This window comes from Colossoma macropomum, unplaced genomic scaffold (genome assembly GCF_904425465.1).
Source record: "Colossoma macropomum unplaced genomic scaffold, Colossoma_macropomum, whole genome shotgun sequence".
Classification (NCBI taxonomy): Eukaryota; Metazoa; Chordata; class Actinopteri; order Characiformes; family Serrasalmidae; genus Colossoma; species Colossoma macropomum.
In genome coordinates this window covers 27602624-27619284 of record NW_023494787.1, presented here as the reverse complement: position 1 = coordinate 27619284, position 16661 = coordinate 27602624, and the positions used below count along the sequence as shown (strand labels likewise).

Here is a 16661-nt window from a genome sequence, read left to right as displayed (position 1 = left end):
GAGTAAGCAGATTAGTGGTGAGGCCCAGCAGCTGCTCTTCGCCTCCCAGCCACTGAGCAACCACAGCTTAAATCAACGACTCCTCACCCATGAATAAGCCGCCTACGTGGATGGCTCCTCTGGCCCCAGGGCCAAGGAACTCTCAGATTTATCACACAGGAAGATGGGCTTGAAATACGCTGCTCCCAGTGGTCACCCGTGAACCACTTCCTGTACCCTCCCCCTCTAGTCTCTCGCAATCTGAGGCCGAATGCAGCCCTCTTCAGCCTGGGATAGGATGGTCACTATAGTGTGGCTTCTTGGTCACCCACTCGAAGAATTCCAGCCATTATCAGTTCCGCAACGGCATCTTTATTTGGTACAAGACATTTGGAACACTGTGCACAAAGACAGAAGGCAGCCCAGCTTCTCAAAACTCTGTGGTTTTTGATGCACAAAAATATACGATATATAGAAAAAAACACATTTATAGTAACACATAGCTATCATTGGTTTCTATATGTAGCATACCCAAGTGGAACTAATGCTCTAATTCCATAGCTGTAGTCATGTTTCTCCAGGCAAGAGATGCCTGAAAATTGAGGTTACACTCTGTCTACTCACCCACACTCATCCACCTCAGAGCCTTTCAAAAACAAGACATTCCGAGCCCCAGCTGAATGCCATAAATATTTTCTCAGGCTTGTAGTAAACAGAGGAAATGTAGCTCTGCCAGTCATCCACCCTTGCACAGGAGAGCATGGAGATGAAGGGGAGCTTTGTGATATGAACACAGATTATCTCAGAGGAATACAAAACAAGGAGAAGTGTGAAGGGGCCAAACTGAGGTTAGATCTAATCGCCATACAGATATAAGTGAGCGTCAGGCCACTCTTTAGAAGCTTCCAATAAAAGAACTTCCTACAGGGCTACAGAAGGGTCTCGTCCAGATAGGTGATTACTGATAGGGCCACGTTTCCCGACATGACACAAACAATATTTTAAGACTTTATGAGGCAAAAAGTTAATGAAGCTCCCTAAACCGCATTCCTAGATAGAGTGATGTAGCAATGTTTATCACAGTAGAGGGCATTTTATTGGTTTGCAGGGTCATTTCTACAATCTCAAACGTAATGGTGAGATAATGTCCCACATCCCAGGTGGTTTTGGTAGAGAGAGAAAGAAAGAGAGAAGAAGAGAGAGACTGGACCTTTGCCTTTGTAATGTAGTTGAACTAAAGATAAGGCTATCTAGAAAACAACCAATAGGCATGGAGGCTTTACTCAAACCATAATTACGCTGCAGGTCTGTTTTTTATCAGACTCAGTAAAACAGCTGCAGGCTAAACACTTTTTTCTCAGCATTTTATTATTTTACATTTGCAATTCTGCCATCTTTCCAAACCCGGTATAAAAGATGGATCCAGAAGGAAAACTCCATTTAGACATGTAAACACAATACTAAGGATGGGAATCACTAGAGGCAGCACGATACAATATTATCATGATATTTGAGTCTTGATATGATTCTAGTGTGAACTTCAGAGATTTGCTAAGTATTGTGATATACTTTTTACTGCGAATGCCTCTAAACTCTTAAATATTGTTGATCCCACTCTTTTTATTGAAACAAATAAGACAAAGAAAAGCAAAAAAAAACTATTTAATTCAAAATTTCACATACCATGCTCCACTAAATCCAATCCAATAGGTCTAATTTTGTTGTCTTAGTAAACATGCGCTTGGTCAGTGTTATTTAAGTTACTGTAGATATCCATGATGAGCTCAGAAAAACATTGTGACAATTTATCAGAAAAACAAAATAATTGTTATAATGCCCACCACTAATGTTATCCATTATGCTAGCCAACCATGCCTTCGAATGACACCACTGATAACCCTGCTCTCACCAGAAAGACACAAATATACTTCTCAGCATACTGTGGACAAAAAAACAGTAACTTATGAAGGAATTAATGCACATAAATAATTAGGGATCAGATTATTCAAATATATGAATAGTCAATAAAGTTTAAAAAAATTAAAAGTACATTAGAATTGTTGATATGTTAATTTATCCTCTTTTTTTGGATTTCCCCCCCCAATTTTCTACCCAATTTAGTCATATCCAATTCCACCCAATACTTAGGATTCCCCCAATCACACTGTACTACCAGCGCTAGGAGGGTGAAGGCTAGCGAGATGTCTGAACTCTACACTTCACCAGAGGGAAATGAAGAGCCTGGATTGGAGATTCTTATCTGTTTAGCCCAAAAAAGGAAGCAAAGAAAGGCTACTGCAGCAGGGTAAAGGTTACAACACACTGAATGAGAAACTCCATGCCACCAGAGGGTGTTTAGCAATGGGCAGCAGATATTACAAAGCAATATAAGCATCACAGAGAAGCAGAGACAAACATCAAGCTCACTTTCTACTGCTTTACATCTGCTAGAATAATGCTTTCAATATCATTTAGTCCAAGAGTTCTTAACCTGGGCATCTTGATGCCATCTCAAGAGGGTCACAAGAGTGGTGCTACAAGACATATACCTTATCAAACACAGAGAAAATATTTTTAATGAGTGCATACCAGCTCTCTTAAAGGCTTCACCTACAGGCCATGGAAGACTAACATTGATTATGAATTTCTATCGTGATTGACAGCTTAACTTGAAGCATTTTTTGGCACAAAGCTAAAGATTTGTGGCGAAGTGCTAGCTAAGGATTGCAGACTCAGTAAGTGAGTAGAATTACTATTTTATTATTCTTTCTTTAATGTGTATACTTGTGTGTGGGGAGGGGGGGCTGGAGGAGGGGCTGGTTGGCAAAGGGGTCACAAAATATTTTTTTTAATACCAAAAAAGAAACTATTTATAGCTTATAGTTATAGTTTTTTGTTTGTTTGTTTTTTAGTTTATTTTTTTAAGCAGGGTATTATTTGAACACTTTCTGAATAATGTCTTACAAATTCAAATATCAAATATGCACATCTCATATAAAATATTAATAATAAAATGAAAAAGTGTCAATGCCCAGGCCCCTTTCTACTGGAACTCCATATGGTATTAGTTTTTGTACTGCCCCAACACATTACAGTGGGTTTATATACTTGGCATTTTGGCTCATAGCATCACATTGTCATCATGAATAGTCCTCAGGAGGGGGTAGGTGTTGGGTGATAAAACACAGTCTGCGAAGGGACGATGAGACCATTAAATAGCAGCATTTGGAGCATCCTGTGTGTGTGTGTACTGGGGAGAGACATTTCCTCTTGCTCTGTGGATGAAAATTCTAGCACTGATAGCCCACTGAGACTATCAGTGTGGAGCCATCCCAGACTGACCTTGACTAGGGCACTGGTAAACAAGGCCACAGACCCCCTCCTTTCACTCAGGCTCAGAAACTCTCATAGCTTACCGTAACTTCTTACAACTCAAAAAGGGCCTTCTCTGTTCCAGCCCATTAATCGTATACAGAGTGTTTACCTTCGCAAGGAAGACCTTGTTTAGCTCAATTTCAGCAACCTCTTTCTCATAAGCAGGGTCCTTCAGAAGCATTTTGTGACAGCTATTAGCTGTTTACACAGTGAGGTGATGGCACAGTGCAGATCACCTCTGCACAGAAATAGACAGGACCACAGGACCACTATTTTGAGTCATTTAGCCTTTTAGGGAAGTGAGGGGACCATGTAGTCAGTGCCAAGATATACATTCGGTTTTCTATTGTTTAGTCACAGATTGTCACTGTGTACACTGTACATGATAAAATGCATTTTCCCATGCACATATACAATATATAATATTTATACACTAGAGATGAATGATATGTTGTCTAATAATATCATTATCACAATTTTGTCCTTTCCAGTAACAATACTGCAGAACGCAGCAATAAAAAATTGCATTTATTTACTGTGCAGGGCTGAGAGATCAACCATTTTAATACTGAAATCATTTGAGTGGAATGTTCAAATACCAAGAGCTGCAATTTTCAATCTAGCCTACATTATCAACAATGTTGTCTTAACAAATTTTAAGTGAGGAAATTTCACCCAAAAACAGAGCTTGAGAACCGTCTGTAGATGATTTAGACCAGTCAGAAGCAACCAAGCACTCTGTGACTTCACAACAACTAACTGACAGTCTGTTCTAACTAACTGGCTATATTCTGCATTCAGGTCTCCAGCCAGAAAAAGCTCCCAAAAAAAGGACTGTACCTCAATTCATAGAGGATAATTGAAATTGAAACCACAATCACAATACCGGAAAAAAACCACAGGTAGATATTTTCACCCAAATCATTCACCCCAATTACTGTGGCAATCTTACATTTACAGCATTTTGTAGACACTCTAATCCAGAATGATGAAAAATTTCAATATGTTAGGGGTATTACATATATTATATAGGGGGCAGGCTATGGAAGAATATCAGTATCAAAACCAAAAAATGAAAATGTAATATGTAAATGGCAATGTACTTGTATGTTTGCATCTAAATTTCCCACACTTTATACAATGTTGAGCTCAAAATGAAAATTCAAATTTAATACTGCAATTTTGATTTACCATTTGCTATAACAGTATTGACATTCCATTTACACAAAGATTTAGATGCTTTTTTAGCAGCTTTATTTAAATTAAAATGTACTTCTAGAACTGCATATTTATGCTTAATGTGGTTATGCAATAAATGTGTCAAAATGATAATTCAAATATAACTTATCTTTTGTGCATTTTCACTCTCTAATAATGCACTTTGCAATTACATATTCTCACTTATTGTGCTCATCCTGTGTCAAAATGGCTTTAAAAATGGATTCGACCAAACTGCATTTTCATTTTCACAGTCTTCCTAACCTGTCAGTCATCCCGTCAGGATGGGGCCAACAGTACGGTCAGCAGAAAAGACTGATTAAAGTCCAACTGATTAAAACAGAAAAATCTCATGGGTATAGCGGGGCATGCTTGCTTAGGCAAGGAAATGAACCCCAGTGTGCTGAAGGGAGGGCAGCAATGTTACCCACTATGCTACACCAAACACATCTTGCCAAATAACAGTTTTATACCGTGTTTCTGTGGCTTTTTTGATGAATCAGTGTATTAACGTGAACCAATATAAATAAACTGGTCAAAGTAGTGCAGACCAAGAATTTGACCATGTCATACTTATAATATATATATATATAATATATATAATCAAACCTAATATATATATATATATATATATATATATATATATATATATATATATATATATATATATATATATATATAATCAAACCTGAAGGTGAAGGAGAATTACAACAAGCCATTAAACAGCCTAAAGAACAAAAGAGAAGACATGATGCTCTGGAGAAACACTGTTTATATGACTGCCAGGAGTCCCAGTCAACCTGATGGTACTTATTAATAATAACTGCACTACTGTGGCTCCAATGCTATGTTTTATGCATGCAATGTGCAGCACAGTCCAAGTACATTGCACTACAAATTTCTGTGTTTGTTTGAACACAACTCGTTTGACTCATCGAGCCCTTCATGACCTGAGTCGGGTACATGGGAGCAAAGGAAGAACTGCTAATGTACAGTACATTTATACAGAAATAGACATCTTCCTTTACGTTTGACCCCCCATTCCAAACCACTTTATTGTGCTATCATCGCTCACCTATCACGAAGGGGCCACTCTGAAAATAAACTGGGGTGACCTCAGCGCTTCCTTTGTCTGTGCCAGGCTGAGGAGCAATGGAACCATCTTTCAAGATCACATCCACAAAGAGTGCTCAGTTCCAGCTCGACGCTCCCCGGATCTTCCACAGGGGGCTGGCAGAGGGGATCTGATCACAATCAGCCTCGGTCCAACAAAGTGAAGCTTTCAGCTCTGCTCGACCTGGAGGCCCAAGTACAGTCACACTCCACTGAGGGGTCAGTTTCAGACAGTCTGTCTTAGTCACGTAAATGCTAACAAGAGAGACATCTCTGGAACTGTAGGAATCGAATCGGTGGGCTGTAATATGATTTGACACTTTGGCTTACTGACACTTTGGCAGGTGCTGGATTAAAGAAAAGTTTTTTTTTTTACCTCAAAATATATCAGAGCTAACAATAAAAGTATGCTAGTGGGAACTTGTTAGCATGATCTCATTTGAATAATGGTAATTGGGCCCCACAAGCACTAATGCATTATTAGAAACATTAACGTTTCTGGATATAAAGTTCAAGGTAAAAAAAAAAAATACACATAAAGCAAGTGGAAAATGGAAAACTGAAGGCTGTGTGTACATCCTGACAAAAAATGACTTTTTCCTCTTTCTTCCTTATAAAGTAAAACCCTTCTGCGCAGCCAAACCTCTGATTTGGACTGTTTTCTGACCAAAGTGTGGGTAAAATAACAAAAACAAGGCAACTTTCCCACTGACGGAATCAGTAGCATGATCCACCACAGCAGAGACCAAAAGCCTATGAGATGTCAGAAATGTGACAGCAAGCAGTTATATCAGAGGATATTCTTTGTTGTCATATAAAGTCCAAAAACATTAACGGCTCTCGATTCAGAAAAGGTGGGTCCATGGTAAACACCACATACTTGTTATGTGTAAACACAGACATTAAGAAGCACATAAAATGTTTCTGTAGGAACTTTGTTAAGAGGAAATATGAGCCAAAAACACTGACCATCAAAACACACTTCAACAGTTTCCCACCACAAATTGTGAGCAGTGAGTAGCAAAGATCTTCATGTACTTGTAACAGTGAGATAACACTGAAAAAAAGCTATTGTTGGCCTGTGCCCATAACAGAATCCTCTTAATCAGGTAACTATGTGAAAAAACTGGGACTTTCTGCTAATTTTGAAAACAATCCCTTACACTGAAGTAGACATCAAAGCAATAGTGATAGCTGATAAGAGAGTGTGAGTTAAAGCTTAATCTTTGTCAAACAGAACATAATAATAGCAACATTCAGTTTGTGGTTATACTGTATTGTCTCCTTTAATTTGGCCTAAACTGTAACTAATGTAGTAAGAAAGAATGGAATTATAAATGTCACAAATGTCTGCTTAGCTTAGCCTGATGCTTTTCTGTCTGAGGCTGTTTTGTCTGATGTCAAATTGTATGGGAAATAACAGTGTTTTTCCTGAAACCCAAAGCTGTTGTGTCTGATGTAAAACCTGACAGATTGTGGGATGACATCCTAAAACATACACCACAATATAGGAGGCTTTTTGTGCAGGCCTCATATCTGCCACATTCATTCAGTGCTCATTCAGTCTCTAGCTACAGCAAAACTGTATTTCCAGAGCTCAATTTGCAAATGCCTGCATACACTATTACAAAACAGTTACAAATGTAACATGAACATAAACTGCATATCAATTTGCTAAGTCACAAATACTATACTGGGCAACAATCAAAGCTCCAAAAGGTATAATGGTTATTGAAACAAACTACTGATTGAATGTGTATAAATAGACCACAGTAGATTCCTATCTGAGCTTAAGTCCTACCCAGGTGTTGACCATCTACAAAAAGGGGTCAGTTCTGGAGTTACTTTGGTCACAATGGACTACCGATCATTGGCCCAGCACTGTGTATAAGCAAGAGAGGACATTAGTGTAACAATGACTACAATACAAAACAAACTACAGAGCGAATGACTTCTTACTACTTCCTAGATTTACATAAAATAGTGGATCTACAACCCCATTTCCAAAAAAGTTGGGACGCTGTGCAAAATCATTGAAAATAGTACAAAGACAATAAATCAAATGTTGAAATTGAGAAATTTTATTGTTTTTTGAAAAGTTTATGCCCATTTTGAATTTGATGCCAGCAACACGTTCCAAAAAAGAAGGGCATGTATACCACTGTGTTTCATCATCTCTTCTTTTAACAACACTCTGTTAGCATTTGGGAACTGAGGAGACCAACTGCTGTAGTTCTGAAAGTCAAATGTTTTCCCGTTTTTGCTTAACATAGAATTTCAGCTGCTCAACAGTTCGAGGTCTCCTTTGATGCATTTTTATTTCATAATGTGCCAAATGTTTTCAGTGGTGACAGGTCTGGACTGCAAACAGGCCAGTTTAGCACCTGGACTCTTTTAATATAGAGTCATCCTGTTGTAATACATGCAGTATGTGGTTTGACATTGTCTTGCTGAAATAAACAAGAACTTCCCTTAAAAAGACGTCATCTGGATGGCAGCATATGTTGCCAAAACATGTATATATCATTCAGCATTAAAGGTGCCTTTAGATGTGCACATTGCCCATGCCATGTGCACTAATGCACCCTTTAAATGATTTGCACATCATTGCATTTTGTTTTATCTACATTTTTCACAGCGTCCCACCTTGGGACATGGAAATGGGGTTGTACTACAACACTAGTTTTGATGCTTTGATGGAATTTTATTCTGGAACATTTAGCAGTTTTTTTTTGCTGTTAGCGTGGTAACTCAGTTAACTGTCATCAGCAATTTCAAAAACATTACAGTATTCTGCCTTTTTAAAGACTGAACAGATTTTATGCACATGGCATGTGATCAGTAACATGTGCCTGTTCCAGTTTAAGAACTGTCAATGTTGTGATTTCAGATTTGCTGTGTCGATTTTTCTTTAGTTGTTGGTGTGTTTTGCACTTTGGCCTCTATATTGCATCTTGTGTACCATTTTCCAACATATATAAAATGGACAGCAAAACAAAATCTGACTCAGAACACATTTCAGTGGCTTCCCACCCCCAGGTGTAAAAAGCAAAGATCTGAATGTATCTGTAGAGACAAGTACTCCGAATGCAGACATGGCAGAGAACATGAAATGGATGTCAGATCATCACTCTCTTCTGGATCATACGCTCTCCCACACCATGACAGGTAAGAGAGAACATCTGCTGTACTATCAGCTACTACCACCGAGACACCAGGAGACATATACAAAAACACACATAAACACACTCATCCAAGTGACAAGGGAAGAGCTGCTGTAGGAGAGAGGGAGAGAAAGGAGTGAGGAGCGAGAAAAAGGATGGTGAACAAAATCCAACAAGCATTAAAAGCTCATCTTTTTATTGATTTAAAATTTTATTGATTGATATTGATTACAGTTGCAGATTTTCTTGATTGTAGCAAAATTTCATAAAAAAATTCTCAATTTTTTAAATCTAATTTACACTATTTGAAAACAGTAGCTGCTTTTTATGTTGTGTGAACATTTCATGATGAATGGACCAACACAAATAATCCAAAATTACTAGGAATAAAATCTTGCGACACTGACGCACATTAAAGTTAAGAATGTTTTTTGCTTCTCCTATAAATTAACCACAATATTATGTATCTGATTATAATTATATTATATAAGCCTGATTGCAATTATTTAAGCTGATTGCAAGAATTTTCCCCAGTTGTCAGCTTTTACAATGATCTGTTTGTGTTGCAACAAACAGAAAGTTTACTAGGTGCGTATCAGTTGGTTTGAGGTAAATGCATGTAAACAAAAGCAAAAAGCGCATTTATTGAGAACCGTCATTGTGAAAACCACAAAACTTCTGACTGGTACTACAATGCATTCAGAAGGCAATGCTGACTAATGTTTATTTATTTGAGCTTGCGCCGTGTCTGATGTCAGTTGGTAGCTTCCTAATTACTGACAGCTAAAACGTACAACAGCTATTCAGCCAGTTTGGCCACTTTAGGCTTTTACCTTGATAATTACCTACAATGAACAAAAAATTGAATTCTTAACCACAACTATTTATACAGCAACTAATCAAGAGCAAATATTTCATGATTGTGATAAGGCCTGTTTCAGAGATTTGTTATGACAAGTGGCAAGATGTTCCTTTTGCTCCCTCCATTCAAAAGGGGGAGATGGCAACAAATGTGAAAACCACTGTATCGCTATCGTTCCTCTCGCCCTCCTCCCCTTCACACACACACTTTTTCTCCCCCATTCCTGTTAATTAGAGCCGGTGAGTCAGCCTCTGTTGTTAAGCACAAAAGCATCTAAAGCAGAAGCCGCTCGCAGGGAAATGACCCGGCAACAATACCGTGGCTTACACTGTCAATCAGCTCGTGGGAGAGGCAGACAACTAAAACAAGCTTCGCTGTGACTAACGTGGCGCACTTGAGCACAGAGATTAGCCTGATAAATGGGTGAAAACGTGCATCCATCACATGCCTGACTGCATCTACCTGACCCATCATCCTTTAATCAGCTCCCTTCACTCAAGTGAGACTTGTAGACAAAGAGAGACACTACACTTGTGTCCTTGGAATTTGTTATTGATTGCTGGACTTTCAGAACCTTAATAGATGATAATACCTGCTGTATACACACAAGATACAGTCTATTAAGGCTTAATACATGGCTTTATCCAGCAATAAAAGTATAGCCTTTCACAATTTAGCTTAACGCATGACAAGTGAAGCCTAGGATTGGGCAATATGGCAAAAATATGACATCACAATTTTTGAGATTTTCTCGACACAAAATATATATCACAGTGTGTATTTTTCTGAGGTCTGTTAAGTTAGAACTATCACATTTCACATGCTAATACAGCTGAACGTTCTGAGAAAAATATCAAATTGTGTTTTTTCTTACCAGGCTTAAGGCCTGAATGCTAGGAATGATTGTGTTGTCAGGTAAACATCACATGGGTTTTTGGTTGCTTATTGGTCCGACTCATCTAATGGCAGTTTGCAACAAAAGATTTGTATTACTAATCTAAATTTTCCCATCAAAAACAATGTTAAGACAATGCTGTTGATAATGAAGGCTATAATTTAAAAATGCTCTCTTTGAAAACTGCACTTCCTCAAATTGTAATTTTGTTATAAAAACTATTAATCTTTCGGTCCCACATGCTAATGCCTGTAATTTACTGTATTAACAATATCATATCATAATCCTATTTCCCACCCCTAGCACAGTCCACTACTGAAAACTCTCAGAGACTCCGGAACTTGATACACGGTACAGGAGATATGCAGCCATGTTTGAACATAAACAGACCATAACAAGAGACTTTAAACAGTGGATATCCACAGTGAACTTGTGACACTGATGCTGTCAGGCCACAGAACCGTCTACTGCAGAAGGATTCTCACTTGGATGTTGAATCCAAATGCAGTATGGGACTTCAACCAGCCCACCTGACCACCTAATAGAACTGGTTGGGCACTTTGTCATCACACTTGCCACCCAGGTAAAGCAAGGGGGGATATCTGTAGCACACAGAGCTGGAGAACTGTGGTCAGAATTCAAGTGATGTATTAGAGTGACAGAGCAAGAAAGAGAAAGACAAAAAGGGGGACAAACTGAGTGTCCATTCAGGAAGTTGTGATATTAGTTTGGAATACTCTGGAGTTAAAATGAAGTGAATGAAAGAAACAAAGAGCCAAGGAGAGGGGGAGGAAAACAGAGTGAGAGATAGGCTGCATCCACAACTGAACATTACTGTACTACACCTTTTGACATTCTACTTACGTTACTTATGTTATGTCAGTAGTTCTTTAGTAAAGGCAACATATTGATTTAGAACCATAAGTTCTATAAAGAACCACTTAATGCTTAAATGGTTGTTCACATGGTGAAATGGTTCTTCAGATTGATGGAGAATGTGCTGGGTTCTTCTGTTACAAGTTTGACGTTGATACAATAGTAGAACCTTTTTTGGTGCTATACAGAACCGTTTACTATACAGAACCGTATACAAAACATGCTCCATCAATCTGAGGAACCATTTAAGCATGAAACTGTTCTATGTAGAACTCATGGCTCTAAATAGAACAATTGCCTTTACTAAAGAACCCTTGCAGAACCATCTTTTTTAAGTGTGTACTATGCAGTTCTGGACGCAGCCAGAGAGAGAGAGAGAGAGAGAGAGAGAGAGAGAGAGAATGGAGAAAGTTGCTGCTTAAAATTTCCTCTAAAATGAAAGAAACAAAAAGAAAGAGGGACGGAGAAAGAAAAAAAGATAAGAAAAAAACAAAGAAACTGATAGATAATGGGGAGCGCTGTTCCTTAACCTCTAAAATGAAGTGAAATAAAGAAACAAAGAGCAAGAGAGATAAAGAAGGGAAAGAATGAGACGAAAGAAAAACAGAGAACTGTAGAAACAGAGAGTTGGGGAAAGAAACTGAACGACAACGGAGAAAGTTGCTGCCTAAACTGAGTCATACAAGACGAGCTGCAGTGAGGTTCTCAGCTCTGTTTTCCAGACTTAAAACCCTCACCTTGATGATATTCTCGAAGATGGTGTCTCTGAAGTCCAGCAGAGCTTTCTGGTCGAACTCCCTGCCGTGAATAATCCTCATCTGTTTGAGGAAAGTGGACTTGCCGCTCTCTCCCGCTCCCAGCAGGAGGATCTTGACGAGGCGGCGGACCGAGCGCCTCTCGCGCGCCAGCATGGCATCGATCTCGCGACTCCGGCGCTTGGCCTCGCGCTCCTGGTTGGCATCACGAGCCCGCGCGCCCTCCTTCCCGCTGCTCCTCTCCTGGGGGGCCTCGGCGGGCAGCAGACAGCGGCTGAGGCTGCGCACCACGCCGGCCATCGCGTCCAAAAGTCGTGCAGAAAAACGACCGAGTCGCGCTACCAGCTCGCCTTCATGAAAGTCGCGGCTGACTTCTCGCTCTCTTTTGTTCCCGCGGCTGCATAGACCGGACCGAGGCGGCGACCTGTGGGTTCAATGAGCATCCGTGAAGCAGCGAAGACCACCGAGCGAACAGCCACAGCCCGCTCAGCACAGCACAGCCACAGCTCAGCTATGAAAACAGAGAGACTCGGAGAGGCATGTTAGCCCATGAGAACGAAAAAATAACCATTCCTGAGAGGAAATAATGAGCAAAAGTCTTCATTGAAGTTCCTCACGCGATCGAAAAGTGTTCAGAACGCTTTGCATGACTTCCAAACAAGACCCGTTACTCACAGAAAAAAGTGGAGACCCCCAGGCAGGATTACTTCAGGTAAAAGTTACTTTTCTTCTCCTTTTTTGAGTCTCGGCGCGAGCTGACTTGGAAAAAGTTGAGCTCTCTGGGCGTGAGAGCGCTTTTCTGTTTTCTCCAGCACTCAAAAGTTTGTTGGAGGAGCCCCCTCCCTCCCTGTGTGGGCAGGGGAGCGGTTCATTTATCTGCGGACCCACAGGGGGCGACAGAGGGCACGAAGACTGCCGGCTTCAGGCTTTATACTCCACACTACGGATGGGCGATCACAAGGCTAATATCTCGATACCGATAGTTTTAAAAGATTGCACGCGCACAAAAAAACGGGAATTATTTGTGATTTCTACAGTGAAAACCAGTAAAAGTGAACGAAAAAAATCTCTTAAAAAGTCTTCACATAAATATTAAATAAACTGTTAAGTGGGGTAAGATAACTCCGTTGTAGAGCATTCACTCCGGCTGTTGACATGAAAGTACTTATAGCAAAGTCTGTTCACACGGCGGCCATCTTTGCAGAGCCACCGAGCAGTTATTTTCAGGCATACAAGACCAGATTCCTCTCTGTTTGAATGAGGAGAGAACAAAATACTTAAAAACCAAATTACTGTTTCAAAAACATTTTTGAAATCACTGGTAAAATCTGACAAAAACTCATAAACAGTCTATATATTTGGCTCAATAATGCACAAATGTGTGTGTTTTTTGTGGTTGTTCTGCACTTGAGCATATCTCCACAACAAGGGGGGTTTTCCCACTCAAGGCATAACCAGCAAGCTGAGCCAATTGGCTCTTTTTCTTAATGGGCGGGATTTTCTTTTTCTTAAAGGAGTGACTGGTCTCCTCCTTTAAGTTTAGTGTCTAGTCTAGTCTAGTGTCTCTGATGAAAAACAGGTCGGAAGGAAATATCGTTCCTATCCTATTTATTTTCTACAATCATTTTTTTTTCACTTTTCAGCATCAAAGATTCAATTTACTAAATAAATATTAATTTATTGCCAAATAAAAACACTTACCAGTATTTTGTCTGAGGAAATTTGAGCTTCCGGCTTCACACTTTAGACTTCAGGCTCTAGACCTCAAGCGATATAATTGAGAAGCAAAATTATACACTTTTTGTTACTCCAAAAGTAATGAGCTGAGACATGTTTAGACAAAAGTGCAGACAGAACTCAGGATTCAAGATGGCTGTTGCTACTGCCATGCAACACACATTTGTCCAATTGTAGTATGTGATACAGTGTCAAACACCTCATAAGCAAGTCTGTTTGAGATGACTTAATAATTCCACATGGTTTGAGGCAAGTGTGAGATTTAGGCATCGATTTTGCCCGATTCTAATTTGTGTAGTACAGGCTTTCATGTTTGCTACATTAGCCTCGTAGCTCCAATGCAAAGCTAAACAAATTTCACATCGTAGTCAATCGACTACATTCAGAGTGAGAGGAAAACAGTGTAAATCAGATTTATTGAGGTGTTATTCCTTTCACTTTCCATGTGCTGAGATCTGACAGCTGTTTTCCTCAATGAAAACCACAGGCAGTTTAACTGCGGTAAGAATTTGAAATTGTTGTTCTATATTTTTCTCATTTTTATCACAGCATACATTTTTATATTTTTTTATTAAATGTTATGCAGCTTTTTATACATTTCTCTTTGAAAGAGTAGTAGGAAAACAACACAAATCCAGAAGAGGGAGATGTTTAGTTTGGTACTCCAGTAATGAGTCAGTAGACTTCATTGAGCTGCTCTTTCAACAGAGGGCAGTGTTAGACTATGCTCGTGTTACTGTGCAGCCTTTTCTCAAATCTCATTCTCTTCATATTGATTTTTTATGACGAGGCCATTTGTTCTTAAACTCAGATCTATTCAAATAACCAACAAAAATGGTTTTGCTCAATATCTTAAACCAGAGCAAATGAAATGATTATGAAGCTCTGTCAATACATCAGCTCCTGTGGTAAAAGTGGAATAGCACCGCTGGGTTTTTGACTTTCTGTTTAGTAGGCCTGTACTATCTCTGTCATATTTCCAATGAATGCGAGTTATCATTAACATTACAGATTTTCATTTAATACACAAAATTCTGTTTATTTCCAGCACAAAAATCTGCCAATAAGTCGTTTAAATTCACACAAGTACAAGACAGTACCACTGACCCCACCTGTGACAGAGGTCTTTCAAATCCACATTAGCATATAAATAATGTCACTTTTTCTCCCACATTTGCCTACCAAATAAATGATTAGGTAGCATTTATAAGTGAGAAGACAAACACTTTCTGATTACTCGAGGCCTGATGCTGCGTTTTGAAGCTATTTATTGAGTTGATGTGTGTAAGGAAAGCATTTAATGGAAAAGCTTTCAAGTTGATTTTCAAGCAGGAGGTTAATTGGCGCAGGTTTTGGGGGGAGAAAGATGAAATCAGCACGCAGCCGCGAATGAGAATGAAGTGGCTTCCAGAGAGCAGCGCAGCCATGATTACACATTTTGATCACCAAATCAAAAACCCAAAACACAAACAGCCATTCTTCTTGTTGGCCGAGTGCAAAATTGCTCTTGTGGAGAGGGAGAGCTTACTGCATCCTGCGGCTGGATGGCACAAAAGCAGCAATCTGAACAATGCTGCCAATCCCTGTGCACTTTAGGCTGATAAGAGACCAGAGAACTGAGAAGAGGATAATTCTTTGTTTCCAAACAACTCGTACACAACTTGGACTGACCACTCATAGGCTCACCTCATTCTGATCACAAAGCCACTGGGTTTAATCACTTTAAACCAGAGTTTTTTCTGCCTCCATAATATGAGAAGGTTGTGACCAAACAAGTTTGAAAATAGTACAGATGAGTTGATTATCCAGAATGTTTTCCCTTGTTTCAGGTACAGAACAAACAGCTCTCTTATTGCAAATCTGGCCGTAATAAATAAAGATTATAGATGATAAGTAAGCTAAATATTTTCACAGTTAATGAATTTGATTATTACACACTTTGCCACCCCTTTTGGCCTAATTACTTACAGACCTAAGCAACGTAGGCATGTTTTCAGATGCAGAAACATTTCTTTGGCAAGGGATGTAAAAAGGAAGCATTCAAAAAAAAACATCAATATGCAATTCAAAGCTTTGTCCAGCCTAATTAAGAGAGATAAGACTGAACAAAACCCAGCAGGCATGCGGTCTCCCTGGACCATAGCTGAAAAACACGGACTCTCGTTAAAAACATCAAATTACTCTGTACCAACAATAAATACACCAAATAAATAATTCAATCCCCATCACATTTTGAGCCCAGCGCACTAGGCTTCTGACAGAAAAAAGGCATCCCTTTATGAACATGACAAATCATTGTAAGAGCTGGAGATTCATGTACACGACCCAGAGTGCTTAGTTATCTCTGAAGAAAAGTCATCAAACGTTGCTCATTCTGTTCTGGCTGTGATCACACTAATATCAAGACAAGTACACTTATGAATGAGAAAAAGAGAGCAAAAGGAGCGATACAGAGAGAAAGAGCGAGAGGGGAGGGTAGAAACACGAAGAGAAATGAATAAAACCACTCCCTGATAAAGCAGACCAAACACATCGACTGATATCTATTAATTTTTTTCCCCTATGCCTGAGCAACTCCAAGGAAAGCGAAGATCCTCATGTTTTTAATGACTCTTTCATCAGAGCGAACAGACTGGGAGATGTGAAGTAGACGAAGATGAAGACTGTTTCTCGCTGCCTCCACTCCG

At 39.3% G+C, this 16661-nt stretch overlaps 1 protein-coding gene across 1 annotated transcript in view; it reads right to left on the bottom strand.

Moving 5' to 3' along the window:
* The window catches only part of gna12a (guanine nucleotide binding protein (G protein) alpha 12a), a 45919-nt gene extending 32903 nt beyond the window's left edge, over positions 1-13016 (bottom strand). The window contains exon 1 of the mRNA XM_036566744.1: positions 12220-13016. Coding sequence (XP_036422637.1) covers positions 12220-12537 — 318 coding nt within the window. The 5' untranslated portion in view covers positions 12538-13016. The remainder of the gene's footprint in view (positions 1-12219) is intronic.
* Between the last annotated feature and the right edge of the window lie 3645 nt (positions 13017-16661).